General features: G+C 41.8%; 1 protein-coding gene across 3 annotated transcripts; it reads left to right on the forward strand.

Annotated features, from left to right (window-relative positions):
• Positions 1 to 407: 407 nt before the first annotated feature.
• RB195_001365 (uncharacterized protein) lies at positions 408 to 21,967 on the forward strand (the record flags this gene model as incomplete). 3 transcript variants are annotated; one of them, XM_064198120.1, is made up of 22 exons in its annotated part: positions 465 to 526; positions 2,169 to 2,289; positions 2,372 to 2,513; positions 10,957 to 11,030; positions 11,222 to 11,263; positions 11,324 to 11,407; positions 11,462 to 11,669; positions 12,464 to 12,579; positions 12,873 to 12,961; positions 13,581 to 13,660; positions 13,790 to 13,860; positions 14,717 to 14,806; positions 16,216 to 16,428; positions 16,485 to 16,665; positions 17,315 to 17,397; positions 17,870 to 17,980; positions 18,141 to 18,271; positions 19,281 to 19,414; positions 19,486 to 19,591; positions 20,651 to 20,732; positions 21,521 to 21,595; positions 21,920 to 21,967. In XM_064198120.1, the coding sequence occupies 22 exons, from the start codon at positions 465 to 467 to the stop codon at positions 21,965 to 21,967; spliced, it is 2,343 nt and encodes a 780-aa protein (XP_064054000.1). The 3 variants fall into 3 exon arrangements, with proteins under 3 accessions (XP_064053999.1, XP_064054000.1, XP_064054001.1); XM_064198118.1 differs by lacking the exons at positions 11,222 to 11,263; positions 11,324 to 11,407; positions 21,920 to 21,967 and adding an exon at positions 21,709 to 21,801 and having other exon boundaries at positions 408 to 526; XM_064198119.1 differs by lacking the exons at positions 11,222 to 11,263; positions 11,324 to 11,407.
• Between the last annotated feature and the right edge of the window lie 104 nt (positions 21,968 to 22,071).

Below are 22,071 nucleotides of genomic sequence, written 5' to 3' on the forward strand. Positions count from 1 at the left end.
GTTTGAATTCGGTTTGAAACCTTCTATTTTCTGACAAAAAAGGGTAGTATCATGTAGACCAGAACTTCCTTGTTTTATCTATGTATTTTTTCTAACGTTCTGAAAATGAAATGGAATATCAGGTCAAGATGGCATGAGTGTATCAACGGATTCCTAATGGAAGAAGGCATCGGACGTTGCATTTCCGCTGAAATCTTCCGCTCAGATCGCTTTTTGCTCCTTTTTCGCACACTGTTGTAGAAGGAGAGCTACGATTCTGGATTGCCATGGCAGCATTTTATAGATGAGACGAGTGTGGATAAGCAGAACAATGTATTTTTACAAGCGTGTGGCCAGATATCTATTATCTTTGGTCTATCTACAAACTGTTATCTATTAAAATCCCTTTCTTTTGTGAAAAAAAAGTCATGAAAAAACTGCCTACTTCTTCAGTTCAACTTTCTTTCGTGAGTGTAGCACACTTCATGCTCCAATTACAAATCGGAAAATTGCGGCTGCGCGCGCCACACGCGGTGAAATCCAGAAGGTGAGAGTATCGAGGGAGGAACTATCGCTTTCATCCCGTTTTCTTGATTTCCTTAGAGAGTGCAGTGTTTCCTTTCTAGTTTGGGAAATACGTAGTGAAGGGTGTTAAGGTAGTTCGAGAAGCAACAAAGTCTTTTCTAACTCTCAAATGCGGATTGAGGGAGGAACCATCTCTCATGTCATCTTCGCTTCTTTTTCTACGTTGAAAGCACTACAGAAAATAACTTGGCTACTCACTACCAGTAAGCCTGTTCGGAGAGCTTAGTGAGGTTAAGGCAGTGGTAGCTCCAGCTGCATCATCCTTTTTTCTCTTACTAGCTTTGGCCTACATGGTCATAGATCCTCATAGATCCTCATAGATCCTCGAAGACTAACGTTTAGGTTGCAGGGCCCCGACTGACTCAGCTATCCACTTCCAGAAATAAGAGCGCGGTTTAATGCGCCCTCCCTCCACACTTCACCCCCGTCGGGTCAAAACGACATGTGAAGTTTTGAAATTACAAAAGAAAAGGAGGAGGTCCCATACCTACGCAGTTTTGGTCACGGAAAGCTCTTTCAATTTCATGCCAGGAACTAATCCCTTGCCTTCTCGTCTGTCCCTCGTGCATTTTGTTTTCTTTTTTTTTGCTCTTTTTGGAACGCCATTGACTGTGACAAATAGATAAATAGATTTCATTATTGATACCAAAAAGAGAAGAGAAACACGAAGATGACTAGCAGTTACTAGTTCAGATTAATTGTCATTGGGGCATTTCGAGTACATTGAATAAAAAAATTTGATTGAGCAAAGGGTCGATATCTGCTGCTGCTGCCTCTCCAAATCTTGATCTGTTCTATTTTTTTCCATTCTTAAACCACTTCTTTCTTGTTCATCTCATCCTCATTTCATTATTTTGTTTTTGATTTCCTTCCTCTCTTCCTCTTAGGTCCTAACCTGACCCTATAATTTCCTTTTATAATCACATTTCGTGCAGCCGCTACTATTTACAATCGACTATTGTGAGCTAGCTAGGTCAGCTTTCTGAGGAAAATCCAACACATCCAGTGGCGGTTCGCAGACTGCACCTAGTTGTCGGCATATCACCGTAGAAACCAATTCTGAGCCTTTGTGCTTTGATGAATTCTGCGTAACTGCCGTAATCTTCTCAACGTCGCCCTCCGAATGCTCTTCGTTTGGCTTTGACAAACCAGTAAATGCCCTGTGGTAACGTTAGGTCGGGGAACGATTGCAACATCCTCAAACGGTGAAGGCGTACGGCTCTTCTCCATTGGCGTTCTATGGAACACTACGATGGTGCTGGAACTTCTCCAAGCCGCCAGCAAAATGTTGTTGAGCAGATTAACACTTAGATCTAGGTAATTGAAATAAAAATTGATGTTGATGTATTAAAAGGAGCACTTGAGGACTTTCTAAGGATGATTTTGTGAGAAATGTTGACACTAACCTTAACTCGCTTAACCGGAGAGGAGACTGGTCACAAATGCATCGTACAGATAGAGCCGAAACGAGCCATCGTTTCAATTTTGCATCTGTCCCTGCACTCGTGCTTCCAATCTTCTAAGAGCCAATTCATTTGAGCAGTTTTTCAGACTTTCTCCAACTAATTTGAAAAATAAAAGAGCTGTTCAGGAGCCATTTGTAGCGGTGAAAATGCAACCACCTATTTGCGATCAGAAGGCACACGCCTCATGGAATTCGCCACACATACGATTAAAGATGTCACTTTGAATATCTGCGCCGACGCTTGTACTACGGAAACAAATGTAGGCCTAACGTTTGCCGTTATTTTCGTCACTTTCAAATTATTTCATCGAGAAGTAAGCGGAAGTGATGTTGTTCGTTCAGGGACACGTTTGCTCTTCATTCGAATACGATGCCCGATCACAAGAATGTTCAATACATGCCGAAGATGGACAACCGTTTGGACCCAGTGTGTTGTCGAAATCAGAAGGACCAACTGCTTTCTTCCAACAAATATGCGTTAAAGGTACGTGGTCATCCAGAGGGTCTTCTGTTTTTTTTTTATTTCGGTGAGAGTGGTAGAAAGTCCGTGGAGAACTTGTCGTTTGGCCATCAAAGACAACGTACCACGAAACTGACGATGTTGCGATCCCCCCGCAAATAGATAAGGTACTGAAACAAGCTTGCGCGACCATTTCTCCCAACGATGCACTTTATCACGGCTGATGGAGCCTGAGCAATCCGCAACGCGTATATAAGTTAGATTGCGGATGTTGTGCGACGTCGGGGAGTTGTCCGCCTCTTATCGCGTGAGGAGAAAGGAGAAATCATTATCGTCAGGTCAGAAAAAACACAATTTTTTACTATGCACACTTTTTTGTGGCCTTGCGGGAAAATTGACCCTGATCCCTCTCATACTTGTAAACTTCTGAATTACGTCCCTACTATACGTAGAGAGACACCTTCAATTTTGTGATATGCCACCTTCAAACATAGCTTTTCTAGTTTTTTTTTCCCAAACATCTAAAATCCTACATATAGAGATAATGGGAACTTTGGAAGAACACTTTTGAAAAACTGGAACTATCCGAAGGTATAAGGAAAGCAAAGAGTCTCACAAGCGTTCCTCGCAATCCTTTTTATGCCGAATCATTAAATGCTTGCTAGCGACCTTGAACTGAAGGCATCACCCCACGAATCTGGGATGGTACGGGTTATAGGCGGGTAATTCCTCTCTCCCTGTATCAGTGTAAACGGACGACCCCGGACCGCCGTTCTTTACTACGGCTTCTATTGCAGTGCGCAACCATTGCACCCCGCGCCCCGTCCGAATGGGTTTTCGACGAGTTGCTGGCGGGAGTGCGCAAGGATGGCGCGCTGCAGTAGAGGACGTCGTAAGAAACAGCGTTCCGGGTCGTCCGTTTACACTGATACAGGGAAAGATGAACGGAATCATCCTCTTCCCCGCAATATACGACCCCATATAGGAATTACCCGCCAGAAACCTGTACCACCCTGGATTCGCGGGGTGATGCCTTTAAAGTAGAACGCGTTAGCGTATCCCAAGCGGATTGATTAGTGCCAGACATTTTATCCTTTATCTTTACATTATTTAGCTTTCAAAACGCTCACTTGCTTCGCAAAATAGCAATGTTTGTAGTATATATATATATATATATATATATCAATATACAAGCTCGAACAACTTTAAAACAAAGTGAACAAGAACATGGACAGTGAAGATGCACCAAAACGTCCTACGAAGAACGAAATGTGTGCTTTTTTCTTCCTGCCCGAGGGAAATTACTTTCCGAATTTCCCTTTGATGAGAACAGTTCGCATTTGGCTTCTTCAGCTGTGCAGGATTCTTCATGGCGGTTTTGTCGCCTCAGTGCGCTCGGCGGAGCCAGGCACTATCTCCATGACTATCCGCACGCATCTATGACTATCAACAGGAGGATCGATCAATAGAACGACAGCGCCGATGTTAGCAAGGAACTGACTCGCTACCATTACGAAGTAGCCCTAAACATGTGCAACAATACGAAAAAAGAACGGGGAACTACGAGAAAAAAAAAGATTGAAAAACCACGAAAAAAGAAAAGGAAGAGGGATTTGGGGAGTTTGTCTATCGAGCACATCGCCATCATCATGTCGATTGTCGTCTCATTGATCAGAAGGTGCACAGAAGCGAAGTCCCAGCGCCCAACTCCGCCGAGAACGCAACGAACATGCCGACGAAATACGTTCGCGGCGACTTATATAAGGGCTGTTATCAGCCAGAGGAGCTTAGCGCAGTCGGTAAGAGATTCGGTTTTGACAGGGGCACAAACGCTGAGTTGAATGTCGGTACGAGCCAGCCTGGGAGATGCCCTGTTACATGGCAAACTTCCGCTGTCTTTCGCCCGTGTTGCGGTCTCTCGAGCGAACAAAAGTGACCACAACCTATATCCAGCAGGCGAGTAAGAAACAAAAGTAACATTTCACAACTAGATTGGCTGTAGAACCCCACACCTGGATTTCGCTGGCGCAATTATCAACTTTCAGATACCGCATAAATGGAAGCAGTTAAAAGATCACATCATTCGACTCCCTTCAAGTGGTACCTGGAATTTTTTCGCGGTTGCTTAGTTCCATGTGCCTTGCTTTCCACCTTGTCTTCCAGAATTAGAGATTTGTTCTCGCTTTGATCTTGGCAGTCATTTTCGTGCCACAGCGTTTTGTACCGCGTTTTCTCAAATTCTCGCCGAAAATGCGATATTTCTCGTTTTTTCTCGGTTTCTGGAAGAGACTTCATTACTAAAAGTGTGTTATTTCCCCATATTATATTTCTAAGAGTTATTTTCAAAGTTTACTGAATCTATGACGAAGATATGCAGACAACAATATAAACAATATCAGCATATGCATTTACAACGTCTTCTTTAGCAATAGCCAGGACAAAGTTTAAAATCGCATGCTATGTACGCTTAAAGTAAATCCTCTCATGATTAGTTTGAAGCTGAATGGAAGGCAATTCAATCCGTCGCCCGTCAGATATGTTCTGCACATCAATAAGGAAACACTTAGGGAATCTTTGACAATTTAAAAGTTGTAGGGACTTAAGTAGGGCCGAGCGGCCGCAACCCTCTCGTGAGGGCTCACCATCTCCCCCTACCTGACACACAATCCTTGTACTTTTAGTTCTGCGCTAACTGGACGTGCTTCCTGCTGCCCGCAAAAACATGAGTAAGAGGGGTAGTAGCCGAAAATGTAAATCCGCTGAGTCTCATACCTCATACACGTGCGCATGAATGAAGCTATTCTTCTTTGTTCGGTGGCGATGTGAATCCCCGACTAAGCTCTCCATATGCGTAGAAATCGAAACGATAGTCTAAGTAAATGTAATTGCAATTGTCTGAATAAATGTGAAACATTATCAACAAATATACGTTCTGGAGTATGCGATTTTTCAATAACAAAGTGGGAAGTCTGTTATATTGTGCAACATTGCGTGAGAAGCCATGTATAAAGCGGTGCGGTTTGTACGTAACCGCCCTCACAGCATATTTCGCCACAAGAAAGCGGACGTAACAGCGTAACGTGACACCTCAAGTTTTGACCGGACTTAAAGACCTCGAAACGCATCTGACTAGGATAGAGCAGAGGTTGGATCGAGTGTGTATGTCTTGCTTGCGCCGCAGTCGTTTGAGTCAACATAAATACCGCCTACGATATGTGATTTACTGTAATACTCGAGCAAATACTACTGTAATACTCAAAAAATCGCATAATTGACCTTTAAAATAAGCTTTTGATGTTTCCGGTTGTATATCTGAAAGAGTTGGTTGATGCAAGGGCTGTTCCGCAGCAACGAAGATGAGATATAGTAGGATCAAAACGACATGAAACGCGTACGCAATTGCGTACGCGGCTTCTTTCGAGGCGCTTGGGTGGGACGTAGTGGCTAGGAGCATGGTGAAATCCTTGCTGGCATCACCCATCGCTGCAGTTTGCGACGGTCCCAACTCGGTTCCAACTGCTGTCCCACCGCGCCGTTTCGAGTGTGTACGCAAATCCACAGCCCGACTATATATAGTAGGGTCAAAACGACATGAAACACGTACGCAATTGCGTGCGCGGCTTCTTTCGAGGCGCTTGGGTGGGATGTAGTGGCTAGGAGCGTGGTGAAATCCTTGCTGGCACCACCCATCGCTGCAGTTGGCGACGGTCCCACCTCGGTTCCAACTGCTGCCTTCACAGCGCCGTTTCGAACGCGTACGCAAATGCACATCAATTACACTCGTGTTTCATGTCGTATTGACCCGACTACATAGTTGGGTCAAAACGACATGAAGCATGGACCGTTGCGCAAGTGGCTGCGCTCGGAAGCGGTGCGGTGGAGACAGCGGTTGGAATCGAGGTGAGACCATGGCGAACTGCAGAGGTGTGAGGCGGTAGCGTGGATCCTTACACGATCCCAACTGCTACGCTCCACCGCTCCGCTTTGAGCGCAGCCGCTTGCACAAATGTCCGTGTTTCATGTCGTTTTGACCCAACTATATCGAGCACTACTAGTTTTTGTTGTTGTCGCCGTAATTACGGATTCTCCCAACTTTAGCCTTTATTTCATCATTTTCGACATCTAAATAGTAATGTTTAAGTAATGTAAGCGTTCATTTTATTTCACTAACTTGTATCATTAGCCCAATGTTGTGTTTACATGGTTTCTGTAATTCAGGGTCCTGACAGGAATCATGTAGTCTTATTGCTCTCATTATATCAAGAGAAAGCACTTTATATATCTTCGAAATAAGTATGAAAGCAAGATTTAATATTTAACCGTGATCTATTATTTTCTGTTCGCAAAAATGTGAAACTAACTTGGATAGAGTGATTTGAATGAAATAGATGTTGCCGACTTCTAACGTATACGTCAGTGGAAAAAAGAAACTATTATGAATCATTATAAAACATCCGGCGACCATGCAGAGGAAAAAAAACAAGAACTATAACAGTTCAAACGTTCTCTTGTCTTGAAACCTCGACATATTCTTTCTCTATTTGCGTGTTTGCGAGGTTTTTTGGGTAGAACTGTTTATTGGCCTGATGTTTTGGCTTTTCCGCCTTTTCAGTGGCGTAAATAGGGGATCTACGTTTACCCCGTCAAGTGCCACACTACTTTGCCGCAATGATGTGCAATGCAACTTACATTGGGGAGAACGGTAGGAATGTTGGAGTGAGGATTAATGAACATATGGCAGGAAAACGACGAAAAAGTTTGATAACAGCACTAGGAAAGCACAGACATGAGGCCTACAACGGAAGCGATTATGATGTGAACGTTATACTGGCTCAGGAAGCAGAAATATCGGCAAGGAAGACGTTGGAGGCGTTTTTTATTCTTAAAAGAAACCCTTCAGTGAATAATAGGAATGAATGCTTGTCGATAACGAATGAGTTCTTGCCACTTGTACCGCTCTGTGACCTATGACTGCCTGATATTCTGTGCGTGGATCGAATCATCTATATCGTCGCTGGTGATCTACACGCAGCAATACTCATTCGCTGTTACACTGAGTGACAAGTGTGTGCTACCAGCCGCACCACATCCGATGGAACAACACGTAAGACTATTTTCAATGTAGATGGGTTTTTGTTTTCACTACTTTGAACGATTATCGAAAAACTGACCCAGAGTGGTGTGGCACTTGACGGGATAAACATAGTATTGCTCCAGTCATCCTCTATTTAGGCCTCTGAAGACGGCGAAGAAGCCGAATAGTCAGGGAAATGAAAGGTTCCTTCTAAAAACCTCACAGGCACACTATTACATATAACCTCATCATCGTTATAAAGTCTCTTCTGTTTTCACTTGAGTAAACTGTGGCTGGCAAGTACAAGGTCCGACAGTTTCTCTGAAAAATCATGTTTATCCATAAGGTTTAATGGGTAAGTACATTTGTGAATTTTTCTTCGTTTTTTTTTCCCCATTTCCTGCAATCATCCGAAGAGAACAGTGCTTTATTGATAAAGGATGAAGTGTCTGGCATTAATCATTCCGCTTGGGATGCGCCACCGCGTTCACTTCAATTCAGATTCACTCACAATTCACTTCAATTTCGTTTGAGGTTTACGAACGTGCAACTGACCTATACAATGACTTGCGGTGGCTACCCGATGTGTCGAGTCGGTGCTTTCATTTTCCCAGACAAGTCTGGTACCGATTTGTCGACTCCTGGGAGATGGAAGGCTTGGTTGGCACTAGGGCGGAATCGAACTCCCGATCGATCGTGTAGACAGCGGGACCGGTAACCGCTACACTACACCCTCCTCTACTCTATGATATTATCGATTATTATTTATTGCACTCGTCTTTTTGTCGAGGTTTGGGATTCTTTCTGTTTCTCTTTTTTGAGTTCTCAATAAGTAGTCATAAATAAAAAAACAGTAATTTAGCCTCGGTGTTTCTACTGGTTCCTGCTTCACTGCGTTCGTAGGTTGATTAGTATACGGCTGGTTCGCTTCTTTTCCTTTCTGCTTTTTCATCGCCAGAATAGTCCGATTAGCTTCAAAAGCTGAAAAAGAGTACTACAATGATTCGATTAAAATACTGGATTAATATTGAAATTGATTATTGATTGAAATAATATCCGGCAACCTAGCGATCACGGGCGCGACACACCTTAAACTAGGGGACCTGAGGCATGCCCTACTTTCCTCAAGGCGTAGGCCAATTTTTGGTCTTGGGCCCCGCCGGGAAGCTGCACCTAATCAGTCTCTCCTAATTCATGTGGAACCGGTGGGCGTTGTATAGGTTTATATTGTTGCCTGCATATCTTCGTCATAGATTCAGTAAACTTTGAAAATAAATAAATCAAGTCAAATTAAGAAATCAATAACGGAAATCGTTATATTATCTTTTACGTGTGAAAATATAGACGCAGGTACGTATGTTCGGCCTGACTACCATTGTGTGTTTTCTGCTAATAGGGGCAGTACATAGGACAGAGGTCAGAGGTCAGAGAGAACGAGGGCGAAGGAGAGAGAATTTGCGTGCAAGTGGGTAGATAAAAAGCGGGAGCAGCTTCGGGTGCGTCGCGTTCGCCGACGGACGGACATCCTGAACAGGGATGCCTTTCTCGTGGTGTAGGGCAAGTGTTGGTCACTGCCATAGTTGCTTGTCTCCTACATTTCGATACGTATTACGAGAAGGCAACCAGGAGGTCAGCTGCTGAATGAAAATCGCGATGAAAATGGCCGAGCATAACCTTCCATTCATATATACAATGGCACATTCCTGCAATTACAACTGGGAGTAAGTGGATCGGTCATTGTTGATCTGAAGCGATTGGCCAAGGCTTTAGTTGCAAGGAGAGCGACTTTCATTAGGCGACTGACCTCATGACTGCCCTCTCGCGGAAGGAGTCAACGGCAAAATGTAGGGCACAGAGCAAGTGAGCACGGAAGAGTTGCACTACGCTTTGAGAAAACCAGGAACTGTTCAAGATGTTCGCCATGGCGACCGCGACGCATCCGCAGTAACTCTCGCTTTTTCTCCACCTAACGTGCACACACGCACTTTTTCTGACCTCTGAGTTCTGTTCTATGTGCCGCCCCTCTGAAAAACAGGCAGCGGTTGTCAAGGTGAACAGAAGTACTGGTGCCTATATCTCTGCACGATTAGGATGATACAATGATTCCCCTTAATTTCGAATATATTTTTTTCCAGAATATGCTAAGTTCATGGAGAAGATATACAGGCAATGGGAACTACTCAAAGCCCGCTACTTTCATATGAATTGGGAGATGTTGATCACTCACAATTTCCGGACGGACCCAACTTCTCAACTAATTCTCATTTGATGAGTGCAACTGGGGTGTCTCAAGATAAGAGAAATGTTTATTTCTAATTCACCAACTTACTTCAAGGTCTCTTTAGATATTGAGAGAATATATGGTTGGAGAAATGAACGTCAACGAAAATGACAAGATCCACCTGGAAAAATTAAAGCAGTTAAAGTATCAGGTGAAGGTACAGGTTAAAAGCACGGGAGCGAATGAAAGCGAGAGTTGTTGATTTCCGGGAAGTTTTCAACACACGAAAGTGGTGAAGAAAGTAAAAATTCAAACAAAAGGTGTCGAACCGCTGTGTTTGAGCGCGCACGACAGTAGCTATCGATAGTGGTGGTCCAGTCCACAAATCGTTGCGCATGTGATGAATGAAACCGCAACCAACTGAGCTCCCAGTTCCACCCTTTGAAACCGAGTTCTTTTTTTTTGAAAGATTCTTGAAATGTTGCGAAAACATATCTACTCTTTGTGTCACAAGTCGGAATCGTGAGAAAAATGCTCTAAAAATCCAAGTCGTAAGGAAAGCAGTCTCCCACTAATATATATGATAGTTAATCAGCTTTGGCTGGTTTTCTCTCCTTACTGGAACTATTTAGAAGAATTAAGGTGGCAAACATGGCCTACATTTCCATGTTCGTTTAATTGCTCTTTATCAGCACTATCCGCACTATTCGCAATGAAATTCCACTAAGGAGATTTTTCTGTGATAGAAACAGTGTTTATACTTCATCGCATGCAATTTTGTTCAGGAAGAGGAGAGAAGAGAAGACAGCGACGCCAAATTTGAGAATACTCTGAAATCTAATTCAATACGGAATTAAATTAAATTAATAAAAATTTAAATTTTATATGGATGTCAACCTAAAAACCTGACTCCACCTTCCTGCCACCTTTCATACGCAGCATCGCACACGCGTTGAGGAGAATCCTCATTGAAAACAAAAGTTTCAGATTTCATAGCGTGCCGCCATTGCGTCTCTAGCAATAACCGATAATCGACCAAACACTTCCGCGACCGAATATCACCAATTTGTAGAGGCATCACGTCTGTAGACCGTACTTGCAGCTTCGCGAAACTGTTTTACTCACGTGAACTGACGTTTAATTGAAATTTTCTGATGATTTTCTGACTTCAGCTGACTCTTTGTGTTCGTCGCCGTATGCTTTCGAGCGGTACCCACAAAGCTTGCTTATTGGACATGCTATGAAGGTGGGTGGTTTGGCAGTTAGACAAGACACTGTGCACCTAGCTGCCGAAGGTTACGTTGGGCCCGGCCAACCGCAATCCGCGTTTCTCTGATGGGCACCGAACCAAAGGAAGTTCGGGCTGCGGTCCCTCATAGAAATTCTCCTGCTTTATTTCTACGGGACATCTCTTCAGTAAACTCAGTCATTTTCCAGGATTCTTCCTTGCTAGAAATGATGCGCACATGTGGTAGTACGGTTGTTTGAACAGAATACCATAAAGTCCATTTAATGGCTAAAAGCAGGGGATGTGTTAAGAAACGCGGAGGTGCGCGATTTGCTGTGGATGCCCTGCGATCGCATAAGCAAATACAACTGTCGGTGGCCAAATTTGTGAAATCCGTGTGTTATATTTTCAAAACTAAATCTAAAATATTTCTTAACCATTGTTTCCAGGTGATGACAACATCCGGACTATCTGAATGTCTTTCGCGATGTTTAACTGCCGCTGCGTCGCTGAACACTCAATGCCGATCGTTGATGTATTTCTACGAGACAGGCGAATGTATCATAAATCGAGAACGTCGAACTGACAGACCTGATCTGTTTGTGGATGGCGTGCAGGATCAGCTCGTGGATTACTTCGAAAACAATTGTTTAGACGGTAAGCTAACCATTGGTAATTGTTCCCGAGTGTTAACGTATTTCTGTAGTGACGTTGAAAATCAAACTACTCCATTGTTCTTTGGATTTTAAAGGCGTAGTCGACGGCACTTATGTTTGATCGGTTGACCGCGACGCACCGGCAAACATACGCGCACGCGGCTACACATAAATATAGCGTGCGTGCCCGAAACAATTGTATCTGCTGAGTTTTCTTGTTCTTCATCAGTCATAGTGAATTCTTGTGGGACCCTTAAGTATACCCTAGTGTAGATGTGGGATGGTATCCACATCTACTTTAGGGTATAGTTGCTATCACTGCGCCACGAGCCAGGAATCACCGATTTTTTTTTTCATCGGAGACATTTATGGAAAATTACCATAGTTATTACTCACATGAGAGGGCAGTATACCCTGAAGTAGATGTGCTACGTGACTGATAGAGCGTAGGGAGTTAATATCCAAGAGAAAAAAAACAGAGGTGTGAGGACAACTGAGTATTCCTAATTACAGTTTCTCCTTCCGTGTCCTCCTCTACTTACATATAGTTGGGTCAAAACGAAATGAAACACAGTGCAGTTACGTAAAGCGGCTGCGCAGTGGAGACTGCATTGGAGATGAGTGGGACTGCGAACTGCAGCGACGAGTGGCGCAAACGAGGGTCCCACGGTCTTAACCGCTACCCTCTAACGGACGCAGCTGCTTGGAGCGCTGCACCGTGTTCCATGTTTTGACCGGACTATGTTTGAGAATAAATTTAACGCAAAATTCACTTCAGGAACTTTCTCTATTTAGTGCACTGCTTCGCCGGTCAACTACACTGGATTCGAACTGAGGAGTACTCTATCAGCCATGATAAGGATGTGATCATTGAAAGTATGAGCATGGAAGAATGCCGAACCGTTTGTCATGTTAGTTTCCCTAGTTTATTTGCGTTCTATTTAAATTTTTCTCCGGAAGGGATTTCAACCATTGACACAAGATTCTCCTGTATTTCATTCCAAATATAGATGAAATAGGCATTTTTCTGAGATTGTGCAGTGAACACCGAGCGAAAATAGGATGAGTGAAACCAAGAAGTTCCTAGGAATTCTCCTTTTTTTTCTTCTCTGGTGATTTTCAACAGGAAATTCTTAAGAAAAAAACTGTCTTCTTCTGTTCTTCACACATTGCTTCTTATCGTATCCGTGTTGCTTGTTTCCAGGTCAATCTCATAGGAACGGAGCGGTTTCCATGCAAAGCTTTCGTCTACAATGCAGCAAAGAGGGAATGTCATCTGACGGCTGAGTCTGGGTGAGCGATTCTCTCATACCCCCCCCCCCCCTTCATTCTTCATACTTTTGCTTCTCATTATTTTCTTTTCTGATTATTCCCTAATGTAAATTCAACACTTCTTTTGGTCATTCATCAGAACTTCGTTTTTTTCACGCAGTGTGCTGCTGCAAACAGCTGCACTACACTTCCACAACACAAAAATTTATAAAAATATCACTTCTGGGAGAAAATACGTTGTAGAACTTTTTTATTCGTTGGATTCTGTCGGCATTTTCACTTTCTTTTGCGGACCCGTCAAATTACAGTACTTTATCGATTGATTACTTAGTAGAAAAGTGGAAATACTTCGAAGAGCTTGCCCGTTTTTGCTCATACATTCGTTAATCAGAAAAACAAAGGAAAAAGGAAGCAAAAAATAAGCCAACATGTAGTCACCAGAGCAAGTGGAGTTAGATCAAACATGACTACCTCAGACCATGACATTTCTTTCAGCTCTTTTAGATATGGATATCGTATTCTTTATCTTTTATTTACTTTTTCGCTTTTTTTTTCTTTGAACTAAATATACTTTTGCACTTTTACTGTGTTGCTATATTCTTGTAAAACGAATAACATTCCTCTTAATTTCTATATACAGATATACAGGCCATCGTGGGAACTCGTTCAATTTGAATCCAATTTCTAGCGGAGAATACTTCGAAAAGTACTGTTTGCAAGGTACAAGCTGACCTTCATCTTTTCTTTTTCTTTTCAGGAGAAAAAACCGTCTAAATGATACGAATAAACAGCATTTTGTTTCTCCATTTTTTCGCTCTTCTTCTAACAGAAAAAATGATTTCGTTTCAGTGTCGTTTGCTTGCATCGATGCCAGCTTTGAACTTGTCCCCGACAGAAAAATGACGTCACTACCTTATAAGGTAAGCTCGGCTGAGCAGCGACCAAGTTTGACATTCATTAGGAACTTTTCTGTTCAAACTCGCACAACGACGAAAAAAAGGTTATTTTCTCTAATCTCAACTATTCGGCACTGCACTGTACTGACATTAAGGGGAAAAGGATAATAGAGAAAATTTCACGAGGTTTCTTTTCTCTTTTCTTTTTTTGTAGTCTAGTGGGTAGGTAGTAAATAAGAAAGAGTGAAGTCTCTTGCGTATCAATCCGCCTGGGATGCGCGCTACCGCGTTCACTTCAATTCAGAAGCGTTTAAGGTTTAAGAACGGGTGTATAACTCAGTCAGTGACATGCGCTGGCCACTCGATGGTCAACTCAGTGTTTTTATCCTCCCAGATAAGTCTAATAGCAATTTATGGACCTCGAAACGCGAAAGCAATGGTTGGCACTAGGGCTGTTTCGAACCATCGACCATGAACCTCTACTGCTCACAATGTAGTTAATACACTCAATACAGTTTCACTAGTTACTGGCCAGAAATGAACGGAGAAAGTTTTCGGAGCTTTTCTTCTTAACAAATGACTAGTGCATCTGAAAATTCTGTTTGAAATTTTTTTCTTAAAGGTAGCATGACACGAAATTGACACGAAGCTGGGGTTTCTGTGGGCAGCATAGAGTTAGGATTATAGAGTTCGCTTTCTAACGTACCTCGAATAAAGTAAGAATTTAAGCAGTCCCAACTTTGTTCTTCAGGATCATTAGGAAACTAAAAGAGGGCATGCTCATACCCGCAATCTATAATCCAAACTTCTATACTGCACACGATTGATGCAAACATCGAAAGTTCCGTTATACGCTGCTTTTTATGTGAGGATTTCCTAGGAATTCGGCTCGACAAGCGTCCACAACTGTTTGGCTGGATGTCTCGAAGATGGTGCACAGTGTGCTACGGCAGTATACAACTACGAAAAGGTGACTCTTCTCTGTCCCACTCACATTTCAAAGATCACCTGGAAATTTTAGTTGCAGCCTCCTTGTGGGGAATTTCGTTAGTTTTTCCCCATTATCCATTCATTCATTCGAACTTTTCCATTGATGACGTTTTGTCGAAACTACGCACATCAAGTTTTGCGGTGGAAATTTTCCTCGTCTCTTTCGAAAAGGTGGAAACTGAAACTATTTGTGATGTGGACTTGTTTCGTATACTATTAACTCACTTCACTGAGTCCTTCATTCGGGATGAAAGTGGCGTGTGTGTCCTTGCAACCTGTCCTCGTACTTGTTCGCAACTCTTCTCTGTCCCACTCACATTTCAAAGATCAAAGAGCAACTCGCTTCTCATTTTCCCGAAACTAAGCGCAGCGAGCCGGAATTCCAGGTACCTCTGGAGTTTGTTGGTGAACAGTGGCTCGCTCTTGGAGGAAGTGACCTCAAATTACTGTACCAAAGGCAGTAATACTAACTAGAGCTTCACATTGTTATTGAGCAAACGGAAAAGAGCGTTGGATGGGAAAAGTTCTCACTGCAAGATCAACTGCTAGTTTGGACATTCGTCGGAAAATTCATCTCTCACTTTCACTTCCTTGGAAAGTTTTTAGCTTTTTTTTCCTCCACTTCTCGCCGTTTAAAAGCAGCAACGGATCTGACGTAATGAGGGATTCGGGGGAATTACTAGAGATGGGTTATAGATTGCGGGACCCAGGGTGGTTCCGCTCATCTCTTCCTGATCGTCGAAAGAAACGACGTGGAAGACAACGTTCTTCTTGAGACCATTTCAGTTGCAACGCGCGACCCCCCTGCACGCGTCGCATCCAAGCACTATCGGTCGAAGATCAGTGATGTCTTCTCAGCAGTCTTCATTTAAATGGAGCAATGAAGAAGGGAACGTATACGGAGGAGCTAACGTAGGACGTACCTCGTAGGAACTAAACCGATTCCAACGCTTTTTTTACGATGATTATGGAGGGATGAGTGCAACCAAGCCGGATCCCAGAATCAACAACTCAATCTCTGGCTTTTCCTTGAGGAACCATACCACATCAGATTCGTGGTATGCTGCCTTCAGAAAAATACATGAACGTGGGAAAGAGAGTAAAAATTTGACTGTAAGATTGACTACACCTGACAATTCATTGGAAAATTCATCCTTCACATTTACTTTCTGGTCGAATTCTCAATTTTTTTTCCTCAATTTCACTCGGTAATTAGTTAAATTTGAATTAGGACTCGTGAGATTGTACGGGATCCGGGTTAAGTTGAGTATTCATGTTTTCAAGGTCTGGATCAACAACTTCCGAGGTAAGGACTGGTTTCTCTGCGTATTTTTTGTGACCACGTGTGGATACGGACATATCTGTTATTGATTCTTATTACTGATTCAGGACCTCTGCTCACTGTCGGAGACGTCACAGTTCTCCCATCCAGAGCTGTTCGTTCTCGCTGAAAATATGGACTACTTTGACAAAATCTGCGATCCTGCAGCGTTCACGAGACAGAAATCCGAGATGGCGACGGGACGTGGAGCAAATGCGGTGGAAGGTGTTACCATTATTCCTCAGACGAATGCCATAGATCTAGAAGAGGATGATCGTGTGGTGAGTAGAGGAAAAAAAGAAGAGAAAAGTAGAGGGATATGTGCAGAATATTCTAGACATTGTTGAGTCGAGAGGATGAAGAAGAAGTTTCAAAAGCGGTTGATTTTATTCTGAGTTCTACGCCATCGATCGACGCGTTGAATGTTGTGGATCAGCGGGAAACGGAAGCGGTCGGAACCGTCATCGACGACACTGCCGACTTTGAGAGCGCACAGCGCACTAACGCCGTCAAAGCTCGTCAGTTCTTTCTTTTTTCTGGAATATACTTGAGAAGATCAAATAAGAGGAGCCGAGGGCCGATTGGGATGAGAGAAGATCTCTAAATTCCACCTCTTTATTGAGTTTTAAATGAAATTAATGAATGAAATTCAATAAAATTCAACAAAAATTTCAGATCAATAAAATTTCTGGGCCATGTCCTGGGATACTGTCTGCCTCTTTTTGTGCTGCATCGGACAAAAAACTATAGGGTTTTTAATGGTTTTGTCATTGAAAATCAGCAAGCAAGACTTCGAAAGTTTTTCCTTTTGCACTGATTAGTGCGCTTTTATTTAACCGGTTATTTGCAGTAGAATTTACCCATTTACTTGGATATGCTGTCTCATCACTTTTAATCTACTTGAATTGACATAAAATAAATCAATAAGTTGTTTGATCGCCTAATTTACTGACAAAAGTTAGCGAATTCTTTTCTAAAAATAGTACTACATCAATTTTAAGATAGATTAAATTAGATTAGAAGTTGTTGGCAAAATGTTGCTTTCCTTTCATCCACAGAAATTTCCTAAAAACTCTGGAAAAGTTTTATATTGACTAGCGGTAATACATCTATTTAATCTCCACCTAAACATTATGATAACCTTTTTTTATGTCACGCAGATTTCAGGTCTTGAAACAGAATGTCGCATGTCTGGAATTACAGTAAACGTGGAATTCGCTACTCCTACTTCCGGATCCATCTACATCAAGGTAGTTGTGATATTTTAAAAGCTGTCTCCCATAGCAGTTTACAGGAATAAAAACTTTACTTTACATGAAACAACAACAATTTTCATCTCTTTAACACTTCTTCATTAGTGCTTCCCGGCTTCTGACATTCTTCGCAAATGAATTTATTTTTGGTGGCTTCTTTCGAATTAAAATTATCTAGAGGAAGAGAAAAAACTCGAGATCTGACCAAATCTTGGCACTTTCAACGCCAACTACATATATTAATAACTTAACATTTCACGACTGCTTTTAACCGTGTAAAAAAGTTATAAAAAAACACAATTATTATTAAACGAAAATAAAATGAAAAAATATATAAATAAGACGAACAAAAACAATAAGTAAAAAACGATTATAAATGGAAGGGAATAAAAATAGAACGAATAAACTAACAATTAAAAGTAATCGTGATAAAGGAAGTTTCTTTGTTCAAGGTGAGGTTTTTTTTAAGGACCATTTTGGGACGTGTCGTACTGAGTTCACAAATTCGACGCATTCCACTTTGCACATACCGTATCCAGAAAACGAAGACTCGAATCCTAGATGTCCTGGAGTGCAGATTGTTAGTTGAACTCCTTCATCTTCAAATTTTTCCCTGCATTTTCCTTTCAACTATCGCCTCCATTCATTCATTCATTCATTCATTCATTCATTCATTCATTCATTCATTCATTCATTCATTCATTCATTCATTCATTCACTTATTCATATGGTTCATTCAGACTCCATCAATGTGGTCATTCTCTGTTGTTGTGCAGAAGAATGACATGAATTCTCCTTCATTGGTCACATCAACGGACAGATTATTCAACGTCTCCTGCGATTACGCGGAACTTCTCGAGAAAGAGAAAAGGTTTCTCACTGGATTCTTTTAAAATAAACCATTTGGCGTGTGTGGTGTAGCGGGTTAGAGGTTCCGCTTCCTGCACGATCGATCGGAGGTACGAATCCGCCCTAGTGCTCACCAAGCCTTTCATGTCTCCGCGGTCGATAAATTGGTACCTTACTTGTCTGGGAGGATAAAAACACTGACTTGACTCATCGGCTAGCCCTCGCAAGTCAGTGTATGGGCCAGATACACGTTCGTAAACCTCAAATGATTCTGAATTGAAGTGAACGTGGGGACGCATCCCAAGCGGATTGATTAACGCCAGAAACTTTATCCTTTATCCTTTAAACCATTTGGCCTAGTTTTTTTCTGAGTTTCCTCTAAAGAAGAGGTAAGAAATCTGAATAACTTGGTCTTTCATTGAAGATGTCGCTAACTTTCAAAAATATTGTGGCAATACAATTGCACGCCACATATTTCGAAGATATCAGTGGATTGATATTTGATTGATTTGATATTTGAGAACTTTGGAGGTCCCGTCACTGCCTGGAGACGTTGTGTGAAGTAAGTACTTGAATAGTAATTTTTGGAAACGTTTTGGAAAAAATCGAACTTAAGCAAAGACGTTTGGTGAAAGGATATAAGGATGTGATAGATATCACATCTAGTGGATAATGCGGATTGTTGTCCTCTAAAAGTGAAGTAAAATTCAAAATAATACCACATAAAATCTTGTATTTGAAAGAAAATGCAAAGGGAAATTAAAGCGATGTTATCTGGTTAGTTTGTATAGAACTTTCTTTTAAAATGGACGATTTTTTGTGATAACGCTGAAGCTATCTGCAATCCAAACTATTTTTAAGGAGTGGCGACGTTGTCAGTATCAGGCTCAGATGGATGAAACGATTAAAATCCGATGTAATAAAACCGCTTACATTCTAACTTACACCGCTTACATAAAAATCAACAAAAAGACAAAAAAGAATGAAACAAATAAAAGTGGAGCAAGAAGTGTTATTGTATGAAATTACAGCGGAACTCCGTCGGGGGAGGTCGAAGAAGACAACGACGAGGTGAAGTCGACTCGGATCGAAATGCGGATACTCAGACAAGGTCGAGTTGTAACTACAGTACCACTGGGAGATGAAGTCGAGTTGAGATGGACAAGTGAGTTTGAGTGAGGTGGAGATTCTGTTCCTGTGTTTTCTTTCTATCTTGCGTACCTACATTTTCTCTAGTTATTGACACAACAAGCGGTCTTGGATATTTCGTGGACGATTGCGTAGCTGAGAGGGTCGGTGGTGTTCCACCGCATCCAGAACCATTGAAGATTATACAACACGGGTAAAATTGACTTCCTAAGCTAATTACTACCAGTAACACTCACATTACTGAAGTGAATATGAAATATTATTTGAAATTTAAAAATGGTTCTTCACAGCACTTGTTATAACACAACTTGTTATTTTCTTTCATGCCCTAGTGGATTCTAACTTCACTGGTGGATTCCCACAATAATTTCGAAGAAAACGAGTTAACTATTAGAGGCAGCATACCACGAATCTGGGGTGGTACGGATTTCAGGTGAAGTATCCGTATACTAGGTCGTAGATTATGGAGACCGGGGTGATTCCGCTCATCTCTCGTTGAATTACTGCAAGCTGCCGGGCCCTGAATGCTGTTTTGTGCGATGCCTTCCATTGCAGCGCGCCACCCTTGCACGCGTGGCGTCCCTTTCTGCCTATCGGGGCAGTCCGAATTGATTTTCGACGAATGGCAGGGCGGGGGCGGCGCAAGTGATGGAGCGTCGCAATAGATGGCCTCGTACAAAACAGCAATCTGGAGGCGGCTGTTTGCAGTGATGCAGGGAGAGATGAGCGGAACTACCCCGCTCTCCATAATCTACGACCCTGCGTGGATTTTGTTATTCTATTCTTTAACGGTTTCTTTGAAACTGGAAAATTTATAAAGATCATTACCCGAAAGCTGGAGTTATCCAGAGAAACGTGTGGTTTACGCTGAAAAATGTGACGGTTCCATAGATTAAGTTTCATCAGAGCCATGGTTTTGTTTTGTCTCCCACAGTTTACTGTGAGATTTACCACGGTGTTCGTCCAAGAGAACAATTTTGTGAGTTTCTTTAACATGAGCTCCTCGTCCCTTTAGGACGAGAAGACAGAACGAAAATTTTTGCTAACCATTACCATTACCTTCACACATGACTACATAATCCAGAAAGATACATTCTTATTAGATTCCGATACCTGTTTCGAGTTTTGCAAAAGGTTGAGTAGATCAGGTCGATATCCAGTTAATGTTCAACTACCAGGAACTCTTCAGAACTTGTAATCATTGTTTGTCTGTCAAGTTAGCAATAAGATTACCGCGGGACCTGTCTTTCAGCTGCCCGGACGAAAAAGTGCTCAATCGTCTCATCAACTCACCGATTGTTCGAGAAGTCGACGGATTTTCCACAAAAATGAAGGTAGGCGAAAGAGCAAACTGTGGCTGTTTCTTGTTTCTAATCGTTTTCTATTCTTAAGGAATGAAAATAAACAAAAAAAAAACCTAGGAAATATCAGAAAGGTAGAGTTGGAAATAGACTAAGAAAAGTCTCAAAAAAAAAAACCATAGAGAAGAACTAGGATTTTATTTCTCATCGAAATGAAAGGTTATGACTTTTTGGTTTGGAAAAAATCCGGAATTTATTTTTTTTCTGGGTGGTTTTAAACGTTTGCAGTTAATTAATTAAAAGGATAAAGTCACTGGCGTATGAATGGATGAGTGAAATGCTTGGTTTGCACTAGGGCGGTTTGGAACCCTCGTCCGGGTGGCTACATCGGAACTCTAACCGACTGCACCACACCTGCCGCTAATTAGCTGATATTCAACAAGTTTGATATTCAAGGTGTAGCAAGAACGTTTAAAATTCACTAATTCTCGCTGCTATCGGACTTTCTTTTCCTACGATCTCTGATTTCATAGACCTTTTTCTTTGAGAACTGTTTCTTTGCTTGTAAATTAGCAGCGATACGTGTTTGTCTAGGTGTTCTTAACGAATGCGTTTTTATAAATTAAATAAATTGCAGTTTAAAATTTTCAACGGCATTGCCGTTTCCAAGAGTAGTGTTTCCATCTAATTTACTGCGGAGTTCTTTTTGTCATTCCAAGCAATTTTCCTCTAAAGAAGACTTTAAGACTCAGAAACTCGAACTCTTTATTTCCGTTATTTGTGCCAATCCAATTGAAATCTATTTTTGAGTGTATATTCAGGTATTTCGGTTCGATGGATCACGTAGAGTTCGAATTCGCTGTACCATCGATGTTTGTGTGGATCATTGTCCTACGGTATCGCATTTGATGACCTTTATTTTATTTGCAAAAATTCTATGGAAAATATCAGTAGTGAATAAGAGAAATTATAGTAGTTTGTCCCATATGTTTCTTTCGTACTTTTCTAGTATTTTTATTTTTATTCAACAGCAGAAATATTCGAATCAACAAAAAAAAAGTCAGCAAGATACGCTATCGTCTCCGCCTACCTATGTATATGATAAATTGTTGATTTTTTTGCCCAACGACTCAGATCGCTATGAATCAAACTGTTGAGGATAGTGGAAATAAACTCACGGTCAACCTAATACATTTAGATCTGTTCAGGTATTTCTATAGAATTCGGTGTCTAAGAACGATACCCGTTCAAAACTTAGTTGTGCTTGATAAGTGATGGCATGGAAAATAGAAAATTTAGAACAAAAAACAAACAAAAATAGCGACAGCAGCTTGGCAAAGCGAGTTCTCGTAGCGGTTCAGAGAGAGGAGCC

Source organism: Necator americanus, chromosome IV (genome assembly GCF_031761385.1).
Source record: "Necator americanus strain Aroian chromosome IV, whole genome shotgun sequence".
Classification (NCBI taxonomy): Eukaryota; Metazoa; Nematoda; class Chromadorea; order Rhabditida; family Ancylostomatidae; genus Necator; species Necator americanus.